This window comes from Nomascus leucogenys, chromosome 21 (genome assembly GCF_006542625.1).
Source record: "Nomascus leucogenys isolate Asia chromosome 21, Asia_NLE_v1, whole genome shotgun sequence".
Taxonomy (NCBI): domain Eukaryota; kingdom Metazoa; phylum Chordata; class Mammalia; order Primates; family Hylobatidae; genus Nomascus; species Nomascus leucogenys.
Window position 1 is genome coordinate 83,661 of NC_044401.1, and position 24,188 is coordinate 107,848.

At 37.5% G+C, this 24,188-nt stretch overlaps 1 protein-coding gene across 1 annotated transcript in view; it reads left to right on the plus strand.

The window, feature by feature from the left end:
- Positions 1-23,593, plus strand: part of POLQ (DNA polymerase theta) — a 93,099-nt gene extending 69,506 nt beyond the window's left edge. Inside the window, 5 exon segments of the mRNA XM_030802183.1 lie at positions 5,370-5,481; positions 14,911-15,035; positions 18,741-18,894; positions 21,974-22,089; positions 22,587-23,593. Coding sequence (XP_030658043.1) covers positions 5,370-5,481; positions 14,911-15,035; positions 18,741-18,894; positions 21,974-22,089; positions 22,587-22,700 — 621 coding nt within the window. The 3' untranslated portion in view covers positions 22,701-23,593.
- The last annotated feature ends 595 nt before the right edge of the window (positions 23,594-24,188 follow it).

A 24,188-nucleotide genomic window follows, 5' to 3' on the forward strand; every position in this document is an offset into this window, starting at 1 on the left:
GAAGAGAGTGGGGGCCAATATTCAACATTCTTAAAGAAAAGAATTTTTAACCCAGAATTTCATATTCAGCCAAACTAAGCTTCATAAGTGAAGGAGAAATAAAATCCTTAACAGACAAGCAAATGCTGACAGATTTTGTCACCACCAGGCCTGCCCTACAAGAGCTCCCGAAGGAGACACTAAACATGGAAAGGAACAACCGGTACCAGCCACTGAAAAAACATGCCAAATTGTAAAGACCATCGAGGCTAGGAAGAAACTGCATCAACTGACGAGCAAAATAACCAGCTAACATCATAATGACAGGATCAAATTCACACATAACAATATTAAGCTTAAGTGTAAATGGGCTAAATGCTCCAATTAGAAGACACAGACTGGCAAATTGGATAAAGAGTCAAGACCCATCAGTGTGCTGTATTCAGGAAACCCATCTCACGTGCAGAGACACACATAGACTCAAAATAAAGGGATGGAGGAAGATCTACCAAGCAAATGGAAAACAAAAAAAGGCAGGGGTTGCAATCCTAGTCTCTGATAAAACAGACTTTAAACCAACAAAGATCAAAAGAGACAAAGAAGGCCATTACATAATGGTAAAGGGATCAATTCAACAAGAAGAGCTAACTATCCTAAATATATATATGCAACCAATACAGGAACACCCAGATTCATAAAGGAAGTGCTTAGAGACCTACAAAGAGACTTAGGCTCCCACACAATTATAAAGGGAGATTTTAACACCCCACTGTCAACATTAGAAAGATCAATGAGACAGAAAGGTAACAAAGATATCCAGGAATTGAACTCAGCTCTGCACCAAGCAGACCTAATAGACATCTACAGAACTCTCCACCCCAGATCAACAAAATATACATTCTTCTCAGCACCACCTGGCACTTATTCCAAAATTGACCACATAGTTGGAAGTAAAGCACTCCTCAGCAAATGTAGAAGAACAGAAATTAAACTGTCTCTCAGACCACAGTGCAATCAAACTAGAAATGAGGATTAAGAAACTCACTCAATAATGGGTGCAGGAAATCAACATGGCACATGGATACATATGTAACAAACCTGCACATTGTGCACATGTACCCTAAAACCCTAAAGTATAATAAAAAAAAAAAAAAAGAAACTCACTCAAAACCGCTCAACTACATGGAAACTGAACAACCTGCTCCTGAATGACTACTGAGTACATAACAAAATGAAGGCAGAAATAAAGATGTTCTTTGAAACCAATGAGAACAAAGACACAACATACCAGAATCTCTGGGACACATTTAAAGCAGTGTGTAGAAGGAAATGTATAGCACTAAATGCCCAAAAGAGAAAGCAGGAAAGATCTAAAATCGACACCCTAACATCACAATTAGAAGAACTAGAGATGCAAGAGCAAACATTCAAAAGCTAGTAGAAGGCAAGAAATAACTAAGATCAGAGCAGAACTGAAGGAGATAGAGACACAAAAAACCCTTCAAAAAATCAATGAATCCAGGAGCTGGTTTTTTGAAAAGATCAACAAAATTGATAGACCACTAGCAAGACTAATAAAGAAGAAAAGAGAGAAGAATCAAATAGAGGCAATAAACAGTGATAAAGGAGATATCGCCATCAATCCCACAGAAATACAAACTACCATCAGAGAATACTGTAACACCTCTACACTAATAAACTAGAAAATCTAGAAGAAATGGATAAATTCCTGGAAACATACACCCTCCCAAGACTAAACCAGGAAGAAGTTGAATCTCTGAATAGACCAATAACAGGCTCTGAAATTGAAGCAATAATTAATAGCTTCCCAACCAAAAAAAGTCCAGGACCAGATGGATTCACAGTCAAATTCTACCAGAGGTGCAAGGAGGAGCTGGTACGTACCATTCCTTCTGAAACTATTCCATCAATAGAAAAAGAGGGAATCCTCCCTAACTCATTTTATGAGGCCAGCATCATCCTGATACCAAAGCCTGGCAGAGACACAACAAAAAAAGAGAATTTTAGACCAATATCCCTGATGAACATTGATGCAAGAATCCTCAATAAAATACTGGCAAACCGAATCTTGCAGCACATCAAAAAGCTTATCCGTCATGATCAAGTGGGCTTCATCCCTGGGATGCAAGGCTGGTTCAACATACACAAATCAATAAACGTAATCCAGCATATAAACAGAACCAGAGACAAAAACCACATGATTATCTCAATAGATGCAGAAAAGGCCTTTGACAAAATTCAGTGGTCCTTCATGCTAAAATCTCTCAATAAATAGGTATCGATGGGACATATCTCAAAATAATAAGAGCTATTTGTGACAAACCCACAGCCAATATCATACTGAATGGACTAAAACTGGAAGCATTCCCTTTGAAAACTGGCACAAGACAGGGATGCCCTCTCTCACCACTCCTATTCAACATAGTGTTGGAAGTTCTGGCCAGGGCAATCAGGCAGGAGAAAGAAATAAAGGGTATCCAATTAGGAAAAGAGGAAGTCAAATTGTCCCTGTTTGCAGATGACATGATTGTATATCTAGAAAACCCCATCGTCTCAGCCCAAAATCTCCTTAAGCTGATAAGCAACTTCAGCAAAGTCTCAGGATACAAAATCAGTGTGCAAAAATCACAAACATTCCTATACACCAGTAACAGACAAACAGAGAGCCAAATCCTGAGTGAACTCCCATTCACAATTGCTTTAAAGAGAATAAAATACCTAGGAATCCAACTTACAAGGGATGTGAAGGACCTCTTCAAGGAGAACTACAAACCACTGCTCAATGAAATAAAAGAGGACACAAACAAATGCAAGAATAGTCCATGCTCATGGATAGGCAGAATCAATATCGTGAAAATGGCCATACTGCCCAAGGTAATGTATAGATTCAATGCCATCCCCAACAAGCTACCAATGACTTTCTTCACAGAATTGGAAAAAACTACTTTAAAGTTCATATGAAACCAAAAAAGAGCCCACATTGCCAAGTCAATCCTAAGCCAAAAGAACAAAGCTGGAGGCATCACGCTACCTGACTTCAAACTATACTACAAGGCTACAGTAACCAAAACAGCATGGTACTGATACCAAAACAGACATACAGATGAATGGAACAGAACAGAGCCCTCAGAAATAATACCACTGCTGATCTGATGATCTGCAGCCATCTGATCTTTGATAAACCTGACAAAAACAAGAAATGGGGAAAGGATTCCCTATTTAATAAATGATGCTGGGAAAACTGGCTAGCCATATGTAAAAAGCTGTAACTGGATCCCTTCCTTACACCTTATACAAAAATTAATTCAAGATGGATTAAAGCTTAAATGTTAGACCTAAAACCATAAAATCCCTAGAAGAAAACCTAGGCAATACCATTCAGGACATAGGCATGGGCAAGGACTTCATGTCTAAAACACCAAAAGCAATGGCAACAAAAGCCAAAATTGACAAATGGGATCTAAGTAAACTAAAGAGCTTCTGCACAGCAAAAGAAACTACCATCAGAGTGAATAGGCAACCTACAGAATGGGAGAAAATTTTTGCCATCTACTCATCTGACAAAGGGCTATTATCCAGAATCTACAAGGAACTCAAACAAATTTACAAGGAAAAAACAAAGAACCCTATCAAAAAGTGGGCGAAGGAGATGAGCAGACACTTCTCAAAATAAGACATTTATGCACCCAACAGACACATGAGAAAATGCTCATCATCACTGGCCATCAGAGAAATGCAAATCAAAACCACAATGAGATGCCATCTCATACCAGTTAGAATGGCAATCATTAAAAAGTCAGGAAACAACAGGTGCTGGAGAGGATGTGGAGAAATAGGAACACTTTTACACTGTTGGTGGGACTGTAAACTAGTTCAACCATTGTGGAAGACAGTGTGGCGATTCTTCAGGGATCTAGAGATAGAAATACCATTTGACCCATTACTGTGTATATACCCAAAGGATTATAAATCATGCTGCTATAAAGACAGATGCGCACGTATGTTTATTGCGGCACTGTTCACAATAGCAAAGACTTGGAACCATCCCAAATGCCCATCAATGATAGACTGGATTAAGAAAATGTGGCACATATACACCATGAAATACTAAGCAGCCTTTAGAAAGGATGAATTCATGTCCCTGAAGCTGAAAACCATCATTCTCAGCAAACTATCTCAAGGACAAAAAACCAAACACCACATGTTCTCACTCATAGGTGGGAATTGAATAATGAGAACACTTAGACACAGGGCAGGGAATACCACACACCAGGGCCCATCGTGGGGTTGGGGGAGAGGGGAGGGATAGCATTAGGAGATACACCTACTATAAATGACGAGTTAATGGGTGCAGCACACCAACATGGCGAGTGTATACATATGTAACAAACTTGCACATTGTGCACATGTACCCTAGAACTTAAAGTATAATAAAAAATAAATAAATAATAAAAAGTGAAAAAATAAAAAATAAAATAAAAAACTTGGGGGTAGGGGTAGACTTTAGTTAGCTTATCATGTTGAAAATTTTTTTGGAATTCTGATAATCATGCAAGTTACCTTTTTAGATTTTATTTAATGATATTTATACAGAGCTTGCTTTATGTCAGTTTCCTAAACAGTTATAAGTAATAACTCATTTAAACCTAACAATCCCATGATGTAGATATTACTGTCTTCATTTTGTAGATGAAGAAATTAAGATACAAATTGGTTAAGTGACTTGTGCAAGATCATACATTTTGTGAATGACAGAGCTAGGCTTTGAACCCTGGCCGTCCTTATGATTAAACCAGACTTTCTTTAATTGACTATTTAGATCATTTCCATTCACTACTCCCGAAATGTTCTTAGCAGTTTTTGTTTGTATTTAAGTGAATGAAATTCTCCAGTTGTGGCATTTTAGGTGGCTGTGAGGTGAGGAGGATATTTTTTTCCAGTTAAGTCTTTGTCATAAAGTCACAAAGCCTACTCTTTCTGCGCTTCAAGTCTTCTTCAAGGGCAAGAAGAGGGATGTTTGTAATGCTTCTCCTCCCTGAAGTTAATGAAGTTCTGTGAGGAGTAAAACATTGCTATAAAGACTGCTGGATAAAGGACAAAGTCAAAAATAAATTTTTCCTTAGATCGCACATACCTATTCATTCATACTCCCTCTTGCCCTCCTCTCTCTCTCTCAAAAAGTAATGCTGAAAGGCAAAAAAGATGTTTGCTGGATATCAGTCTCTGTGGATCTAACCCACCAAAAGCAATCTAATCATTTTTTCACTCACTGTGAAATAAAAAGTTTGCCGAAATTCCCATCCTAATGAACCCTTTTGTTTGCATTTTATGTACTTACAACCTTTATTTGTTGGATGACTCGCTTTCAGATTTGCTATGGGATCATTTATGGAATGGGAGCTAAATCTTTGGGAGAGCAGATGGGCATTAAAGAAAATGATGCTGCATGCTATATTGACTCCTTCAAATCCAGATACACAGGTAATTCATCTTCTAGATAGTATTCTTTTCAACCGTCTTGCCATATTATATTTTTAAAAATTTGTGTAATGGAATATTCTTTTGAAATGTCTATTAGAAGTTTTCATCAGTCATTCCTAGGATAAATAATATTAACCTTATAATCACTTGATAGATGTAATAACCTTATTTCATATTTTTCATTAAAGTAGGAACAGAACAGTAAAATGTAGTTGATGTAAATCTACTGTGTCATTGTGAACAACCCATAAAATCTAGGAGTTGACTTGTGATTTGGTTTAGATAGCTGTAGTTTGAAACAGTGAACTATTGAATATATATATTAGGAATTCTGATGATTGCTAATTAAACATACGAGGAATTCTGAGAACAATTGCTGTTATAGAGCAGTTTGAGTATTGTCTTAAATGATCTTTTTTGCCTGTTTGTTGTGGTGTAATTTATGTATAATAATTAGATTCACCCTGAAAAAGGTATATAGTTCTGTGAATTTTGACAAATGCATATGGTCATAAAATTTACACCACAACCAAGATATAGAACCATTACTCTATCATCCCAAGAAGTTATTTTATGCTCTTTTTAAATCAGCCCTGTCCCTTATCCCCATTGGTACTGAAGCAAACAATATGATACTGGGCATGGTGGCTCACGTCTGTAATCCCAGCACTTTGGGAGGCCGAGGTGGGCAGATCACGAGGTCAACAGATCGAGACCATCCTGGCCAACATGGTGAAACCCCATCTCTACTAAAAATACAAAAATTACCTGGGCGTGGTGGCATGCACCTGCAAGTCCCAGCTACTTGGAGGCTGAGGCAGGAGAATCGCTTGAACCTAGGAGGCGAAGGTGCAGTGAGCCAAGATCGTGCCATTGCACTTCAGCCTGGGGGTCAAGAAGGAAACTCCATCCCAAAAAATAAAATAAAAAATGAAAAGAATCAAGCAGAAATTATGAAGTAGGAAAATGCAGTTGATATACTGAAGAGTATCAGAGTCTCTTAATATAGCAGAATTATTCAAGCAGAAGAATTACTGAGTTTGAAGACAGGCTATTTGGAAATTCACAGAGGAGACAAAAAAGTATTAAAAAGGATGAAGCACACCTGCAACATCAGGAAATAGCTTCAAAAGGGCAAATCTAAGAGTCATTGGCCTTAAAGAGGAGTAGAGAAAGAGATAAGAGTAGACAGTGTATTCAAAGGGATAATAAAGAACTTTCCAAACCTAGGGAAAGATATCAATATTCAAGTAAAAGAAAGTTATAGAACAGATTTAACCCAAAGAAGACTGCCTCAAGACATGTAACAATCAAACTCCCAAAGGTCAAGGATAAAGGATCCTAAAAGCAGCAAGAGAAAATAATCAAATAATATACAATGGAGCTTCAGTATGTCTGGCAGCAGACTTTTTAGCGGCATGAAGTGCCAAAGGAAAAACAGCTTTTACCCTGGAGTAATATATCTGGCAAAAATTCAAACATGAAGGAGAAATAAAGACTTTCTCAGACAAATGAAAGCTGAGGGATTTCATCAACACGAGTTGTCCTACAAGAAATGCCCAAAAGACTTCTACAATTAGAAAGAAAAGGTTGTTAATGAGCAATAACAAATCATCTAAAGGTACAGAACTCACTGGTAATATTAAGTACACAGAGAGACACAGACTATTATAACATTATAATTATGATATATAAACTATTATCTTAAATAGAAAGACAAAAATATTAATCAAAAATAACTGTAACAGCCTTTCAAGACATTGACAGTACAATATGATATAAATATAAACAACAAAAAAGTTAAAAAGTTGGCCGGGCGTGGTGGGTCACACCTGTAATCCCAGCAATTTGGGAGGCAGAGACAGGCAGATCACCTGAGGTCAGGAGTTCAAGACCATCATGGTGAAACCCCATCTCTACAAAAAAATACAAAAATTAGCCTGGCATGATGGTAGGTGCCTGTAATCCTAGCTACTTGGGAGGCTGAGGTGAAAGAATCACTTGAACCCAGGAGGCAGAGGTTGCAGTGAGCCAAGATTGTGCCATTGCACTCCAGCCTGGGAGATAGGGCGAGACTCTTTCTCAAAAAAAAAAAAAAAAAAAAAAAAAAAAAGGTTATAAGACATTATTTGCAAGTCTCATGGTAACCTCAAATAAAAAAACATACAATAGATACATAAAAACTAAAAAGCAAGAAATTAAATCATACCACCAGAAAAAAATCACCTTTATTAAAAGGAAGACAGGAATGAAGGAAAGAAGGAGAAAAAAACCACGGAACAACCAGTAAACAACAAAATGATGTTGTCCTTAACTGTCAGTAATAACATTGCATGTAAATGGACTAAACTTTCCAATAAAATGACATAGAGTGGCTGGATAGATTTTTTTAAAAAAGAAAAACAAGACCCAATGATCTGTTGCCTACAAGAAACACATTTCACCTCTAAAGATACAGACTGAAAATAAAGGGATGGAAAAGAGATTCCATGCCAATGGAAACGAAAAAAGATCGAGAGTAGCTATACTATTTATCAGACAAAATAGATTTCAAGACAAACACTATGAAAAGAGACAAAGAAGGTCATTATATAATGTCTTTTACATATTATAATACTCCTTTTGAGTCAATTAAGCAAGAGAATATAAGAATTGTAATATGCACCCAGTATTGGAGCACCTGGACATATAAAGCAAATATCATTAGAGCTAAAGAGAGAGAGAGAGAGATCCCAATAATAATAACTGGAGATTTCAACACCCCTCTTTGAGCAGCGCACAGATATTCCAGACAGAAAATCAACAAAAAAATTATACTAAATCTGCACTATAGACCAAATGGACCTAATAGATATTTACAGAACATTTCATTTAATGGTCACACAATACACATTCTTCTCCTCAGCACATGGATTATTCTCCAGGATAGACTATATGTTAGATAACAAAACAAGTTTTAAAATATTCAAAAAGTTAATATCAAGTATCTACTCTGACCACAATGGAATAAAACTAGAAATCACTAACAAGGAATTTTGGAAACTATACAAACATGGAAATTAAAGAATATACTCTTGAGTGACCAGTGAGTCAATTAAAAAATTAAGAAAGAAAATTTAAAATTTCTTGAAACAAATGACAATGGAAATACAACACACCAACACCTATGGGATACAGCAAAAGCAGTGCTAAGAAGGAAGTTTATAGCTATAAGTGCCTACATTAAAAAAAAAAGAAGAAGAAAACCTTCAAATAACCTAAAATGCATCTTAAAGAACTAGAAAAGTAAGCAAGGCAAATCCAAAATTAGTAGAGGAAAAGAAATAATAAAGATCAGAGCAGAAATAAAGAATGAAATTGAAACAAAGAATACAAAAGAACAACAAAACAAAAGTTGGTTATTGTTTTGGTTTTTTTTGTTTTTTTTTGAGATGGAGTCTTGCTCTGTCACCCAGGCTGGTGGGCAGTGGCGTGATCTTGGCTCACTGCAACATCCGCCTCCTGGGTTCAAGCAATTTTCCTGTCTCAGCCTCCCAAGTAGCTGGGATTACAGGTATGCGCCACCATGCCTGGCTAGTTTTTGTATTTGTAGCAGAGACAGCATTTTGCCATGTTGGCCAGGTTGGTCATGAACTCCTGGCCTCAAGTGATCTGCCCATCTTGGCCTCCCAAAGTGCTGGGTTTACAGGCTTGAGCTGCTGCACCTGGCCTGAAAATAAGTTGGTTTTTTGAAAAGATAAAATTGACACACCTTTAGCCAGACTAAGAAAAAAGGAGAAGATCCAAATAAATAAAATCAGAAATGAAAAAGGAGACAGCACAATGAGTACTCCAGAAATTCAAAGGATCATTAGTGGCTATTATGAGCAGCTATATGCCAGTAATTTGGAAAATCTAGAAGAAATGGGTAAATTCCTAGACACATACAACCTTTCAAGATTGAACCATGAAGAAATCTAAAACCTGAACAGTCTAAGAACAAATAATGAGATCAAAGCCATAATAAAAATTCTTCCACAAAGAAAAGCCTGGGGCTCAATGGCTTCCCTGCTGAATTCTACCAAAAATTTAAATAACTAATACCAATCCTACTGAAACTGTTCTGGAAAATAGAGGAGGAGAGAACACTTCCAAACTCATTCTATGAGGCCAGTATTACCCTAATACCAAAACCAGACAAACATATCGAAACAAACAAAACCTACCTACCGGCCAATATTTCTGATGAAAATTGATGCAAACATCCTCCACAAAATAGTAGCAAATGGGATTCAACAATATATTAGAAAGATCATTCATCATGACCAAGTGGGATTTATCCCTGGGATGCAAGGATGGTTCAACATATGCAAATCTATCAATGTGATACATCATATCAACAGAATGAAGGATGAAAACAGTGTCATTTCAATTGATGCCGAAAAGGCATTTGATAAAATTCACCATTCCTTCATCATGAAAACCCTCAAAAAACTGGGTTTACAAGAAACGTACCTCTACATAATAAAAACCATGTATGATAGACCCACAGCTAGTGTCACACTGAATGGGGAAAAAGTGAAAGCCTTTTCCCCTAAGACCTGGAACACAACAAGGTTGCCCACTTTTGCTTTCATCACTGTTATTCAACGTAGTACTGGAAGTCCCAACCCGAGCAATCACATAAGAGAAAGAAATAAAGGACATCCACATTGGAAAGGAAGAGGTCAAATTCTCCTTGCTTGTAGAAGATAGATCTTATATATGGAAAAACCTAATGACTCCATCAAAAAACTATTAGAACTGATAAACAAATTCCTTAGTATAGTTGCAGGATACAAGATGAACATACAAACATCAGTAGCATTTCTATATGCCAGGAGCAAACAATCTGAAAAAGAAATCAGGAAAGTAACCTCATTTATAATAGCTATAAATAAAATTAAACACTTAGGAATTAGCCAAAGAAGTGAAAGATCTATATAAGGAAAACTTATAAAACACCGATACTGGAAATTGAAGAGGACACAAAAATATGAAAAAATATTCCATGTTCATAGATTGGAAGAATCAATATTGTTAAAATGTTCATACTCCCCAAATCAATCAACAGATTTAATGCATTCCCTATCAAAATACCAATGACATTCTTCACTCTTCACAGAAATAGAAAAAAAAATAAAGTACTACAATTTACATGGAACCACAAAAGACCTAGAATAGCCAAAGCTATCCTGTGCAAAAAGAACAAAACTGGAGAAATCACATTACCTGACTTCAAATTATACTACAGACATATAGTAACCAAAATGACATGGTACTGGTATAAAACAGACACAAAGACCAATAGAACAGAATAGAGAACCCAGAAAGAAACCCACACATCTACAGTGAACTCATTTTCAATAAAAGTACCAAGAACATACATTGGTGTTGGGACAACTGGATATGCAGAAGAATGAAACTGGACCCCTATCTCTCTATATATACAAAATAAAATCAAAATGGATTAAAAACTTTAAGACTTCAAATTGTGAAACTACTACAAGAAAACATGAGGGAAACTCTCCAGTGTATCAGTCTGGGCAAAGATTTCTTAAGCAATACTCACAAGCGCAGGCAACCACAGCAAAAATAGACAAATGAGATCACATCAGGTTTAAAAAAAACTGCATAGCAAAGGAAACAACCACCAAAGTGAAGAGACAGCCCACAGAATGGGAGAAAATATTTGCAGATACCCATTTGACAAGAGATTAATCAGCAGAATATATGAGGAGCTCAAATAACTCTGTAGAAAAAAAAAATCTGATTTTAAAATGGACAAAGGCTCTGAATAGACATTTCTCAAATAAAGACATACAAATGGCAAACAGGTTTATGAAAAGGTGCTCAACATCATTGATCATCAGAGAAATACAAATTAGAACTAGAATGTGATATCATCTCACACCAGTTAAAATGGCTTTTATCCAAAAGACAGGTGATAACAAATGCAGGTGAAGATGTAGAGAAAAAGGAACCATCATTCACTTTTGGTGGGAATGTAAATTAGTACAACTACTGTGGAGAACCCTTTGGAGGTTTCTCAAAAAACTAAAAATAGGCTGGGCGTGGTGGCTCACGCCTATAATCCCAACACTCTGGGAGGCTGAGGCAGGTGGATCACAAGGTCAGGAGTTTGAGACCAGCCTGGCCAATATGGTGAAACCCCGTCTCTACTAAATATACAAAAATTAGCCAGGCATGCTAGTGGGCACCTGTATCCCAACCACTTGGGAGGCTAAGGCAGGAGAATCGCTTGAACCGGGAGGCAAAGGTTGCAATGAGCTGAGGTCGCGCCACTGCACTCCAGCTTGGGCAACAGAGTGAGACTCCATCTCAAAAACAAAGCAAAACAAAACAAAAAACTAAAAATAGAACTATCGTATGATCCAGCAATCACACTGCTAGGTACATACCCAAAAGAAAGGAAATCTGTGTACTGAAAAGATATCTGCATGCACTCCCATGTTTATTGCAGCACTATTCACAATAGCCAGGATTTGGAAGCATCCTCAGTGTCCATCAGCAGATGAATGGATAAAGAAAATGTACATGTACACAATGGAGTTCTATCCAGCCATAGAAAAGAATGAGATCTTGTCATTTGCAACAACATGGATGGAACTGGAGGTCATTATGTTAAGTGAAATAAGCCAGGCACAGAAAGACAAACTTCACGTGTTCTCAGTTATTTGTCACTCAGCTAAAAATTAAAGCAATTGAACTCGTGGAGATGGAGAGCAGAGTAATGGTTACCAGAAGCTGGGAAGGGTATTGGGGGTAGGGGGTATTGTTAATAGGTACAAAGAAATAGTTATAATGACTAAGAACTAGTATTTGCTAGCACAACAGGGTGACTATAGTTAATAATAATTAATTGTACATTTAAAGATGACTAAAAGAGGCCGGGCGCGGTGGCTCACGCTTGTAATCCCAGCACTTTGGGAGGCCGAGGCGGGCGGATCACGAGGTCAGGAGATCGAGACCATGGTGAAACCCCGTCTCTACTAAAAATACAAAAAAAAATTAGCCGGGCGTGGTGGCGGGCGCCTGTAGTCCCAGCTACTCGGAGAGGCTGAGGCAGGAGAATGGCGTGAACCCGGGAGGCGGAGCTTGCAGTGAGCCGAGACTGTGCCACTGCACTCCAGCCTGGGCGACAGAGCGAGACTCCGTCTCAAAAAAAAAAAAAAAAAAAAGATTACTAAAAGAGTATAATTGGAATGTTTGCAACACAAATGATAAATGCTTGAGGTGATGGGTACCCCATTTTCCCTCCTGTGATTATTATGCATTGCATGCCTGTATCATAATATCTCATGTACCCCATAAATATGTACACCCACTATGTACCCACAAAAATTAAAAATTTATGAAAAATGTAAAAGCAAGGTACAAACTGGGAAGAAATATTTGCAGTACTTCCATCAAACAAAGGATGTATATCCAGAATATATGAGGAACTTTTACCATTCAATGCTCAGAAGCCAGACAGTCCGATAAATTAAAGGTCAAAAGATTTGAAGAGACACTTTACCAAAGATATGAATGAACATATTAAACATTTTCATTATTTGTCATCAAGCAAAAGCAAATTGAGATGCCAAAGACAAAGAGTTGCCATTACAAAAACACTAGAATGGCCAATATTAAAAACACCGTCTTTTACATTGTTCATTTATTTGTAAAATGGTAAAACTACTTTGGAGAACAGTATGGCTCTTTTGTATAAAGTTAAACATCCATTTAACTATATAACCCTGCAATTCTACTATCAGGTATTTGCGCAAGAAAAATGAAAGCATGTCCAAAGGAAGGCTCGTATGTGAATATTATAGCAGCTTTATTCACAACAGCCAGATACTGAGAACAGGCCACATGTCTATCAACGGGAAAATGTATAAACAAATTTTGTTATACCTCCACAACAGAATAGTATAGATCAAGGAATAGTAATTAAATATTGATATTCAGTACAATATTGATGATTCTTAAAAATGTTTTTCTTAGCAAAAGAAGGCAGACAACAAATGAGCATATACAGTGTCATTCAATTTGTATGATATTCATGAACATGAAAAACTTAAGAGTATCATAAAGCAGATGAGTGAGTGTCTGAGGGTGATCATGGGGCCTGACTGTAAAGGGAGATGAACATGTTTCGTGTCTTGTAGTAGTAGCTGCAGGAGTGTGTATATTTGTTAAAATGCCTCAAGCTGTTTAAAGTGAGTGCGTTTTGTTGCATGTAAATTATACCTCAGCACTGATTTTTTTTTAAAGTAGCTTTTTCAATTTGAGTATTTGGAGGTCTCCTATAGGAGTTTAGTAAGAGATTTTGTAGAGGTGCAGCCTCTTAAATCTCACCTTTTTCTTTCCTCTTTACCCAAAAATATCACAGTAATTCTTAAACAGAAAAAGATGAGAGTCCAGTGGCTTTTGGAAATTCCCATGCTATTGATTACATATCACCAACAGCAAAGGATTCATCCTGGAGATGCTTAAGACATAATGACTGACCCAGATTGCAAAGGATGAATGCTGGTTTAGGAAATACGAATACGTTTGAATACTACACTACACATAGTTTTTTTTAATTTTAAGAAGTGGGTCATGTTTATTCCTAGTGAAATATTTATCATAATCATGCATTAATTTCAGCAAGGTCCTACTTTGGATCATAGTGTAGATGGTAACAAGGAGCTATTGAAATGTTTTAAACCTAGGAATGATAAGATGAAAGAGTAAAAGGGGATTCACACAATCAACAGACACTTGTGAAAAGTGATGTGGAATAGTCTTAAGATCCTGGAGTAAAGACACTTAGATATCTGCCCTGTTCTGGAATTTTTAGTTTTATGTTTTGTTTTTGTTGTTGTTACTCAAAAAACAAAGGCCATGTAGTGGCTCACACCTGTAATCCGAGCACTTTGGGAGGCCAAGGTGGGCAGATCGCTTGAGCTCAGATGTTTGAGACCAGCCTGGGCCACATTATGAAACCTCATCTCTACAAAAAATACAAAAATTATCCTGGCATCGTGACGCGGTGCCTGTAGTCCCACCTACGCAGGAGGCTGAGGTGGGAGGATCTCCTGAGCCTGGGGAGATCCAGGCTGCAGTGAACCATGATAGCACCACTGCACTCCCACCTGGATGACAGAGTGAGCGAGATCCTGTCTCAAAAACAAAAAAACCCAAAGAGTTAGAGTATTTCATTTCTAAAGTCTCTTTTATTTCTAACTTTTTGAGACTAGAAAAAGTGAACGAAAGTTTGTATGCCTGGTTTGATGATATGATATTAATGTTAAGAATCATGGTGGGGTTTTGGTATATTTTGCTATATTTAAGCCAGTGAATGAAGTGAAGGATAGACTTTGGTTCTAATTAATTATTTCTGTATTTTCTTTGTAGGGATTAATCAATTCATGAGAGAGACAGTGAAGAACTGTAAAAGAGACGGGTTTGTTCAGACCATTTTGGGAAGGCGTAGATATTTGCCAGGAATCAAAGACAACAACCCCTATCATAAAGCCCACGTATGTTGAAATTTTTTAGGAATTTTAACTTAACATTTCAACGACATGTACTTTTTCAGCAAATACTACAGATGTCCGTTTTAGGGATTACTGGCATATTAATTGGATTTTCTGTAGAGACAAGGTCAACCATTGGTTTCATTGAGGACTTCTGAAGTGATGGCACATGCCAGTATTTGCTGAACAGAGTCTGGGGAATTAATGTAAACATGTGTTTACTTAATAATACTTTAAACATGTTCTGTTGCAGTAAACCAATTATTTATTCGCTTAGGTAATAAGTTGTAAATAAACTTAATTTTTATATTTGCTAATTATTCTTTGTTTCCTATACCATATACTAATTTATCATACCATACCAAATTGCTAACATTCCTCAGAGATTAGCCAGTCACTAAATTTTGATTAATTTTTGGTTCATTCTACTTGTTTGCTTATTTTAAAAGCACTATCTGGCCAGGCACGGTGGCTTATGCCTGCAGTCCCAGCACTTTGGAAGGCTGAGGCAGGAAGATTGCTTGAGCCCAGGAGTTTGAGACCAGCTTGGGCAACATAGTGAGACCCCCTATATCTATAAATATAAATTAATTAGCTGAGTGAGGTAGTGCAATGACTGTAGTCTTAGCTACTTGGGAGGCTGAGGTGGGAGGATTGCTTGAGCCCAGGACTTGGAGGCTGCAGTGAGCCATGATTGAACCACTGTATTCCAGCCTAGGTGGCAGAATGAGACCCTATGTTTAATTAAAAAAAAAAAAAAAAAGGCACTATCTCATCAGAGATTATTAAGATATCCCAAATAGTGAATAAGGCTATTTTTAACAGCATTTAAAAGATTTATTGATATTTGCTCAAATTATGTTTAAGTCTCTTTCTGAATTCATTGGGATTCATGAAAGTATTCTGTGTACCTGAGTATTTAAGCTTCTAGTATAGTTCATATCTTCCTATTTTAACTAGATGTTTTTTGCCCTTCACCCATAACTTTGTGTTTTAGTGCTTATTAGACATTGTATGTAATGAAAATACCCCTCTAAACTTCTGTCTGGAGCTCAAAGCCTTCAGAGCATTAATGCTTTTAGGGACTGTGGAAGAATAGTTGGCTTTTTGTTAGTGCTTTACTCTCTAGCCTCCCATATATCCACATGCAAATATCAGATATTTATCAGGCTTTTACCATATCTCTAAGTGAATTAGTAACTTTAGTTGATGGACTAGGAAACTTAAGTTTCAAGTCTTGGAAGAGACAATGCAAACAAAAAAAATATATGAAAACATCATTGATATACTTAATTATTTAGGTTTCAGGGAGAAGGAAAGACTTAAACAGATTCTTGAAGGCTAAAGTTTAGGCTGTTGGGAATGAGAAAAAGACAATCACAAAAGGATAACTGAGTGAGGACTGGCTAGAAGCCAAACTGGTAGGAATGGAGAGTTTGAGTTGTCACGTAGGGGTAGGTAATTTTCTCCTGGATAGATGGAGCCAGCTAGAACCTAGGAAACTAAAAGGCTTCTTCTAAATGACAGAAGGCTTTTAGTGGCAGGCTGAGAAATTTGGACTCGATCTAATGGGAATTGATTATATTTTCTGGAATTTACATGATAAAAATGGAATATATAGTTATTAATATAAATGAATCATATAAGTTTGTGAAAATTAATATTATTATACCTGAAGATGCGAGAGAGTAATAAGACTTTTTCATGCCAAATACTTCAGTGTTAAAGTTCTGATTCATTATGTTGCTGCTGACGAAAAATATTCCAGCCCCCTGAATTAGGAATAGAGTAAACATAGCCAGGTTGTTTTTTGGTTTTTGTTCTGGTTTTTGCTTTTGTTCAAACTTTTGTTGTGCTGAAAAATACATTCTCACACATAGAGAATGTAGATTTCACTAAATTATCACAGAGCTACACCTGTGTAACTACCACTCAGGGCAAGAAATAGAATATTGTCAGTGCCCCAGAAGCGCCCCTCATGCATCCTCTTAATCATCACCCGTCGCCTTCCCAGAAATAGCCACTGTTATGACTTCTAACACTATAGTTTTGTTTTGCATTTTTTTGAGCTCCATATACATCATATATGTATATTTTGTATATAGCTTCTATCAAAATTACATGGGTAAGTCATTCTTGTTGTTTCATGTAGGAATAGCTGTATACTCATATGAATATACCATAATTTATCTATTTTTCTCTTGATGAGAACTTGGGTTTTCAGTTTGAAGCTAAGCTATTGTGTTTTTGAACATGCTTGTACAAGGTTCTTGGTGCACATATACATGCATTTATGTTTGAAAGACACAGTGGTGGGATTGCTGTGTATTTTCCACTTAAGTAGATAAAGCCAAATTGTTTTCTGTGGAGATTATAGCAGTTTGTCCTCCCATCAGAAGAGTATGTGAGTCCTCACTGCCCTGCATTCTTGTTGACACTTGCTATTAAGCTAATATAATTTTAGCTATTCTGGTGGGTATAAAGTAGTATCCTGTAGTTTTAATTTGTGTTTCCTTGGCTACTAGTGAGGTAACCTTACACATGAGCAACCTTACAAATGTGTATTAGCCATTTAGTTATTTTTTCACAGGTAAATACCTATTCTGGTTTTCTTTTTTAATTTTTCTGTTGAGTTTTCTGCATTTTTTCTTATCAATTTGTAGGAACCTGTTACTGGTTACATGTGTAGAAAATATTCTCTCCCACATTATGTCTGGCCTTTTCTCCCTCTCATTAGTAATTTTAGGTGTGGAGAGAGGTTTTTGTTTTATTTTGTTTTTCTTAAAGACAGGGTCTCATTATGTTGCCCAGGCTGGTTTCAAACTCCTGGTCTCAACTGATCCTCTTGCCTTAGCCTTGTGAGTAGCTGAGATTACAGGCATTTAATATACTAGAAGCTGGGTATAGCTCAGATGACAGAGGACTAGAGAATACCTCTCATGTTACATTGACCCCCCTCCCTGGAGTAGACCTTTTTCATTTTCTGAGACATTTTGGGGCACCGGGAGTGATATTCATATATAGATTACACTTGGATATTAACCCAGACTCCCTCCTCTACTCTTCCAAGATGATTAATTTTGGTAGGCATGGTTCCCTGCTAAGAAGCACTTGGCAGCAGTCATTTCAAGGAAGTTGTAACCGAATACCCAGGGATCTAGGAGGTGCATTTCCACTAGCGGCTATGGATTTGCCTCAGCAGCCCATGAAAAGCTCTGATTCACATCAGAGGGCTCCATACCTGCAGGGCTCAAACTCTATATTAAAGACCAAGAGGCCATTGGTATAGAGGGTGTGCTTAGGACATTCCAACCCACCTCCCAAAGAATGATATTCTACTTATTTAGGATTAAGATTATTCTGAGGAGCAGATCTTTTAGAATGATGTCTAGAACACTGATGAGCTAAATACATTCTAAGTGCAAAGTAGTTTTTGGATCCTAACTGAGTAGTCAAGATATCTAAGCTGAAGCAATCTGACCTTGTTATATTTTTGTCTGCCCTAATGTGGAAACCCCAGGATCTAGAGCCCCGGATCATGATAGTTGTTATTCTTAGGATGCAGCCTAATAGTTGGTGTTCTGGGTCACATCTCAGTCCAGCTTTCCAGTCTGGCTGCAAATGTGAGTACTGAACTGTGGACACTAAAGGAAAGTATGAAACCATGTTGGCATATCTGGTAGAGCACCTGTTAATTGTTTTTTATAGGCTGAGCGTCAAGCTATCAACACAACAGTCCAAGGATCGGCAGCTGATATTGTCAAAATAGCCACAGTTAACATTCAGAAGCAATTAGAGACCTTCCACTCAACCTTCAAATCCCATGGTCATCGAGAGGGTATGCTCCAAAGTGACCGAACAGGTTTGTTCATAGATGAGACCTGTGCTGTAACATGATGAGAATAATTGTATCAGAAATGTAAATGGGAAGTATTTTCTATTTTATTTCTCAACAGTTCTCAAATGTTTTGGTCTCACGATGTCTTTATACTATTAGAAATTATTAAGGATTTCAAAGAGCTCTTGTTTTTGTGGGTTATGTCTATATATTTACCATATTATAAATTAAAACAGGGAATTTTAAAATATTAGCATTTAAAGTAATTACAAACTCACTGTATTTTGACATGTCACATATTTTTATGAAAATAACTACATCTTTTCAGAACTAAAGAAAATTCTTGATAGGTGACTTTATTTTACATATGTGTAAATCTCTTTAATGTTTGGCTTAAGAGAACACAGCTGGCTGTTTGTATCTGCTTCTGTATTCAATCTGTTGTAATATCACATGTCCTGTAACCCTCTTTGGGAAACTCTTTGTACAGTCTGGGATGATACATGTCTCAATTTGTGGGAGACGGATGGGTTTCCCAGGATGTGGAATTTCACTTCTATACCAGGACAGTTGGCCACTTCACTGCACTCTTATAAGAAAATGAAACTGAAAAAGGCAAATAGCCTCATAGTGTTATTATGAAAGTAATTTTGACTGCAGATTTTGGGATCCTCTGTGGTCTTCAGACCATACTTTAAGAATATGTTGATTTTCCTATTTATGACCTTCAGTGTTCTCTGGTCTTAGAATACACTCTTGATCTCTTTATCACATACGTTCCTTTGCTGATATTGTTTTCTTGTTCTTACTTTCAGAATATTTTCCCTGAGTTGTTGCTTTATTGCTTGGATAAATTATTTCTTGTACTAACAAGTACAGTGAAATTTTCTTTTTTTCTTCTGTCACATGTCCATATTTCTGCTTTAAATACCATTTCACTGTCACTGAGATTGTCAAACCATGACAGCAGACTTTTTTTTCTTTTTTTTTTGAGACAGAGTTTCACTCTGTCACCCAGGCTGGAGTGCAGTGGCACGATCTCAGCTCACTGCAATCTCTGCCTCCTGGGTTCAAGGGATTTTCCTGCCTCAGCTTCCTGAGTAGCTGGGATTACAGGAGTGTGCCACTATGCCTGGCTAATTTTAAAAAAATTTTTTTTTTAGTAGAGAGGGGGTTTCACCACGTTGTCCAGGCTGTTCTAGAACTCCTGACCTCAAGTGATCTGCCTGCCTTGGCCTCCCAAAGTGTTGGGATTACAAGCGTGAGCCATCGTGCCCAGCCAGGAGGCATGTTTTAAATTTTCCTGGGAAGAAATTAAGATTTGGTGCATACAGAGGAAGAAAAAGCTGCTAGAGATGGGGCAGAAAGGTCATGATTAGTTATTGAGGATGAGATTTGCTATTTCTAGAAAAGACATACATACAGGTTATAGAGAATAATACAGCCAGTTATAATGTGTTCATGTATGTGCAAAAATACGTAGATACAAAAGTTTATTTTCTCATTAAGTGAGGATTACTAATTTTGTCATCAGTCCCCCTCAAAATATCTGAGGCCCCTCATTCATTTTGAGTGTGGGACTATGTGTGTATATACACACACATATACATTTATATTTAAGCGAGAGAGAATATATAATTAAACTTATTTGGGGAGTAATACTGTGCTGTGTGCTTTAGAAGTAAAAGTTATCAATCTATGTTTAAATTTAAGGTCTATTTAAGAAAGGAGGGGAAGGTATGATACCTGACTGAACTATTTGTATTAATTCCACACAGCAGAGTGATAAATTTCAAAATGAGGATACAGACAATAATGACTTTTAAGAGTCAGTGGAAGGCGATATGGCTCTGTCACTGAGGATGGCTTCATGGTGTCATGCCAGCTGAAAGTAGCACTAGGTCAGTGGGATGAAAGGAAGGTGAGCATGAGGAAGCAGACCACATGGGGAACAAGAGCATGATGGCATTCTAGGTCAGAAGCCAGGTAGCCAAGGAAAATCAGAGGACAAAGCCATGGTCATCAGAAAGCAGAAAAGCTAGAGCATCCAGACAGTCAATGGTGTGAGCCAAGTGTGGCTTCATGGGGCAGATCAGATTTCAGCTGAACAGGTGAACAGAGGTACAGCCTTTGCAGTCCTAGTGTGGAAGCAGCTTGCTGCAGCCTCAGGTGCTTTTGTTTGCTTACTGTGTGAGAGTCACCTTTGAGCAAACTGGCACTGCAGATAGTGACAGCTGAAGAACTCTCTCCCAGAGGGAAGCACCAGATACTGAGGGAGATGGTACTCATGCTGGACCTGAAAGATAAGTAGGGAATTTGGACAGCAAAAAAGAAGATGACTGCTATGAGGTTTAAGCAGACAAGTAAAGGCACTTCCAGTAAAGGTGTTCATGTTGAGCTTTATCTTTTTGGTCAGAAGGGCATAATCTGTACCACTAGGTCCAGCTAATGAGGAAATAGTAACTAAGTCTAGTATATATTTTGGAGTTATGGCTACTGGAAGGTATGGATTATCTCCACAGAAAAATGTACAGACACAGACTCTTACATATAACTGCAGGGGGTTTGTGTACTCTCTGAAGTCCACTTTGGGAGCCTAGGTTTAGAATTACTTGTTTGGAGTGTGTACGGTTCAATTGAGGAAGCACCAGTTCTATCACGATGACACTTCTGGCCATAAAGACATGAGGGAGTGTCCCCCTTAAGAAACACTGCCTAACAATATTAGTTTGCTTTCCTGGGGCAGGAATCAGGCCCCATACCTCCCTGGTGCTATTACTCAGATGGTGGTAGGAGGACTCCATGGATAGAGAAAATGTTAGTTATTCATGAGAAATAAGTTGGACTAGAGCTTGGAGCAGAGTTCCTCACACCCCATTTACTGACTTATTTGGGAGACTCCTTTCTGGGAGGAAGTTTGTGAGTTTATACCGGATACTTAGGGTAGGTAGCGACCAGCAGGTAGTTATTTTCCTGATAGTTCTTAGTCTTGTGTGTTTTAATCTTCTCATTAAAATTCCTCAGAGTTACTCAGAATCTCTAAAAACATTCTCCTATGACTTAGCGACATGCTGATCAGTTTTGCTCCTTTTTCATGAAGTAGGATTGTCACGAAAGAGAAAACTGCAAGGGATGTTCTGCCCAATCAGAGGAGGCTTCTTCATCCTTCAGCTCCATGATGAACTCCTATATGAAGTGGCAGAAGAAGATGTTGTTCAGGTATTTTTGCAATGCTTGTGTCCATTCCATAGGAAGCCAAGACACTCTTGTCAGGCTGACAGCTTTGTTTCCTATGCATGAGGATTTTGGAACTCTACCCTGGCCCTGGGATGGCTGTGTAAATGTTGAGTCCTTACAGGTAGAAAAGGAGCTAAGAGTGTTCCATTTTGTACTAGTTCTGAATAAGTGAATCAATTGCCAATGCAAGATGTTTTTGTCTTGGAGGAATTAAACAAAAATTTGGAGTCTTTCCCTTAGGGTTTCTAAGCTCCAAGCATTCTAGCAAAAACTTTCAGAAATTCCCGCTCATCAGTGAAGAAGAGTTTGAGATGTCTTTTTACTTATTTATTTATTTATTTATTTTTTCTGATTTAGCATTTTAAGCACCATTGGGTGAAGAGCTCCAGTCTGGTTTATAACCTTCTCAGGGGATGGTTTGGGAAACATTCTTTGACTGGGCAGAGTTTGTTAACCTCATTTTTTTTTTTTTTCCTTAGGTAGCTCAGATTGTCAAGAATGAAATGGAAAGTGCTGTGAAACTGTCTGTGAAATTGAAAGTGAAAGTGAAAATAGGCGCCAGCTGGGGAGAGCTGAAGGACTTTGATGTGTAACTGTGCTGCTGATGAAGTCCTCCCAGGGAAGCCTGTGCAGAGACAGTCACCTGGAAAGAACAGAGATTACGCTTTCACCTACCTCAGGAAAACAAACTTTCAAGTCTTGATAGACTTAGCCTAGTAATTTTATAGTGAGAGTTTCAAACTATATATCAGGGTCTATCTTTATAGCATCAAAAACTTCTGGGGGGGTGGGGAAAGTAGAATACCAAGTATAATAGTTACATTCACTTTCAAAGAGCATCTATGAATTTGCCTTTTGTAACTTACTGTGGCTTTAAACATATTCAGAACAGATGCTTGAAATATGCACTTAGCACTTTGGCTCCACATCTGTCTGGGTAAACCGTGAAGAAAATGAAGCTTCTGCCTCTATGGACCCCGACAGGAGCCATAGGCAGATAAAGATTTGGTTTCACCCTGGTGGTGGTAGGCATTGTGTGTGAGTTTTTTTCCTCTAATATCAATTTTAGAGTACTGCAATAGTATTTTACAATAGCATTGGCTAATAAATTATGAATTCTATAAAGTGGTAAGACTTGGTATGGTTGGAGTCTAGGAATGAATATTCATGAAATGTTTCTTATTGCTTTTCCTTCCCTAATTCATACAATGAATGTGTTTGGAATACTTACATATTATAAAATAAACTATACCTCTTCAAGAGGTATCCTGTTCTGTAAGATTAGATGTTTTTATTGCAGGTAAATATAATAATGCCAGAGACAGAAAATACCCCCTTATCAGTCCCTTAGTGCCTCGTTCTGTTTATGGCATGGTGAGAAAACCCATGCTGAAAAGATTGTACTTTGTGATCCCAATCAGAGGGATGGAGCTGATCTTTTTGCTGTTGAAATAAAATGAATTTATGAGAAACTTTATATCAACAATTGTTTTGTTAAAAATTATAGTTGGTCTAAGAGTGTCCCTTATTTAGTTACTCCATAGCTTGTTCATAGGAAGCACTGATTATATTCTTAATCAGTTAACCAGAAGAGCTCTTTTATGTTTATTAATCAGAATAATGAAAAAAAGATAGTTGCTTTATAAAATGTAATGCATTATCAGTAGTTGGGTATTAATGCATTAGAGACTTAGACATCGTTTTTTTGGGGGGGCGGGGTGAGAAAGGCAGAGATGGCAGCAGTAAGAGGGAAGAATATCATTATTTCTTTTTCCATATTTACCTGTACTATGTTTCTCAAAAGCTGAAGTGCTGTCAGTATTCTGGTAGGCTTGAAAGATCTGGCACAAGAGAAAGCTCAATCTGTGAAGAACACCTGTGAGTGTTCTTCAAACATGAGGGCAAGCAAAAGTCCCTTCTGCCTCATTCTCTGAAGCCATGGCCCAGCATGTGTAGTCACATGCATTTTCTCATTCTGTTTGACCTGTCAGCTGGACCTGAAACAGGCCATCCCCATTTTGCATGATTCAGATGTGCACAAATTCCAGTTACTATGGTTTACTTAATAACACGAGTCTCCC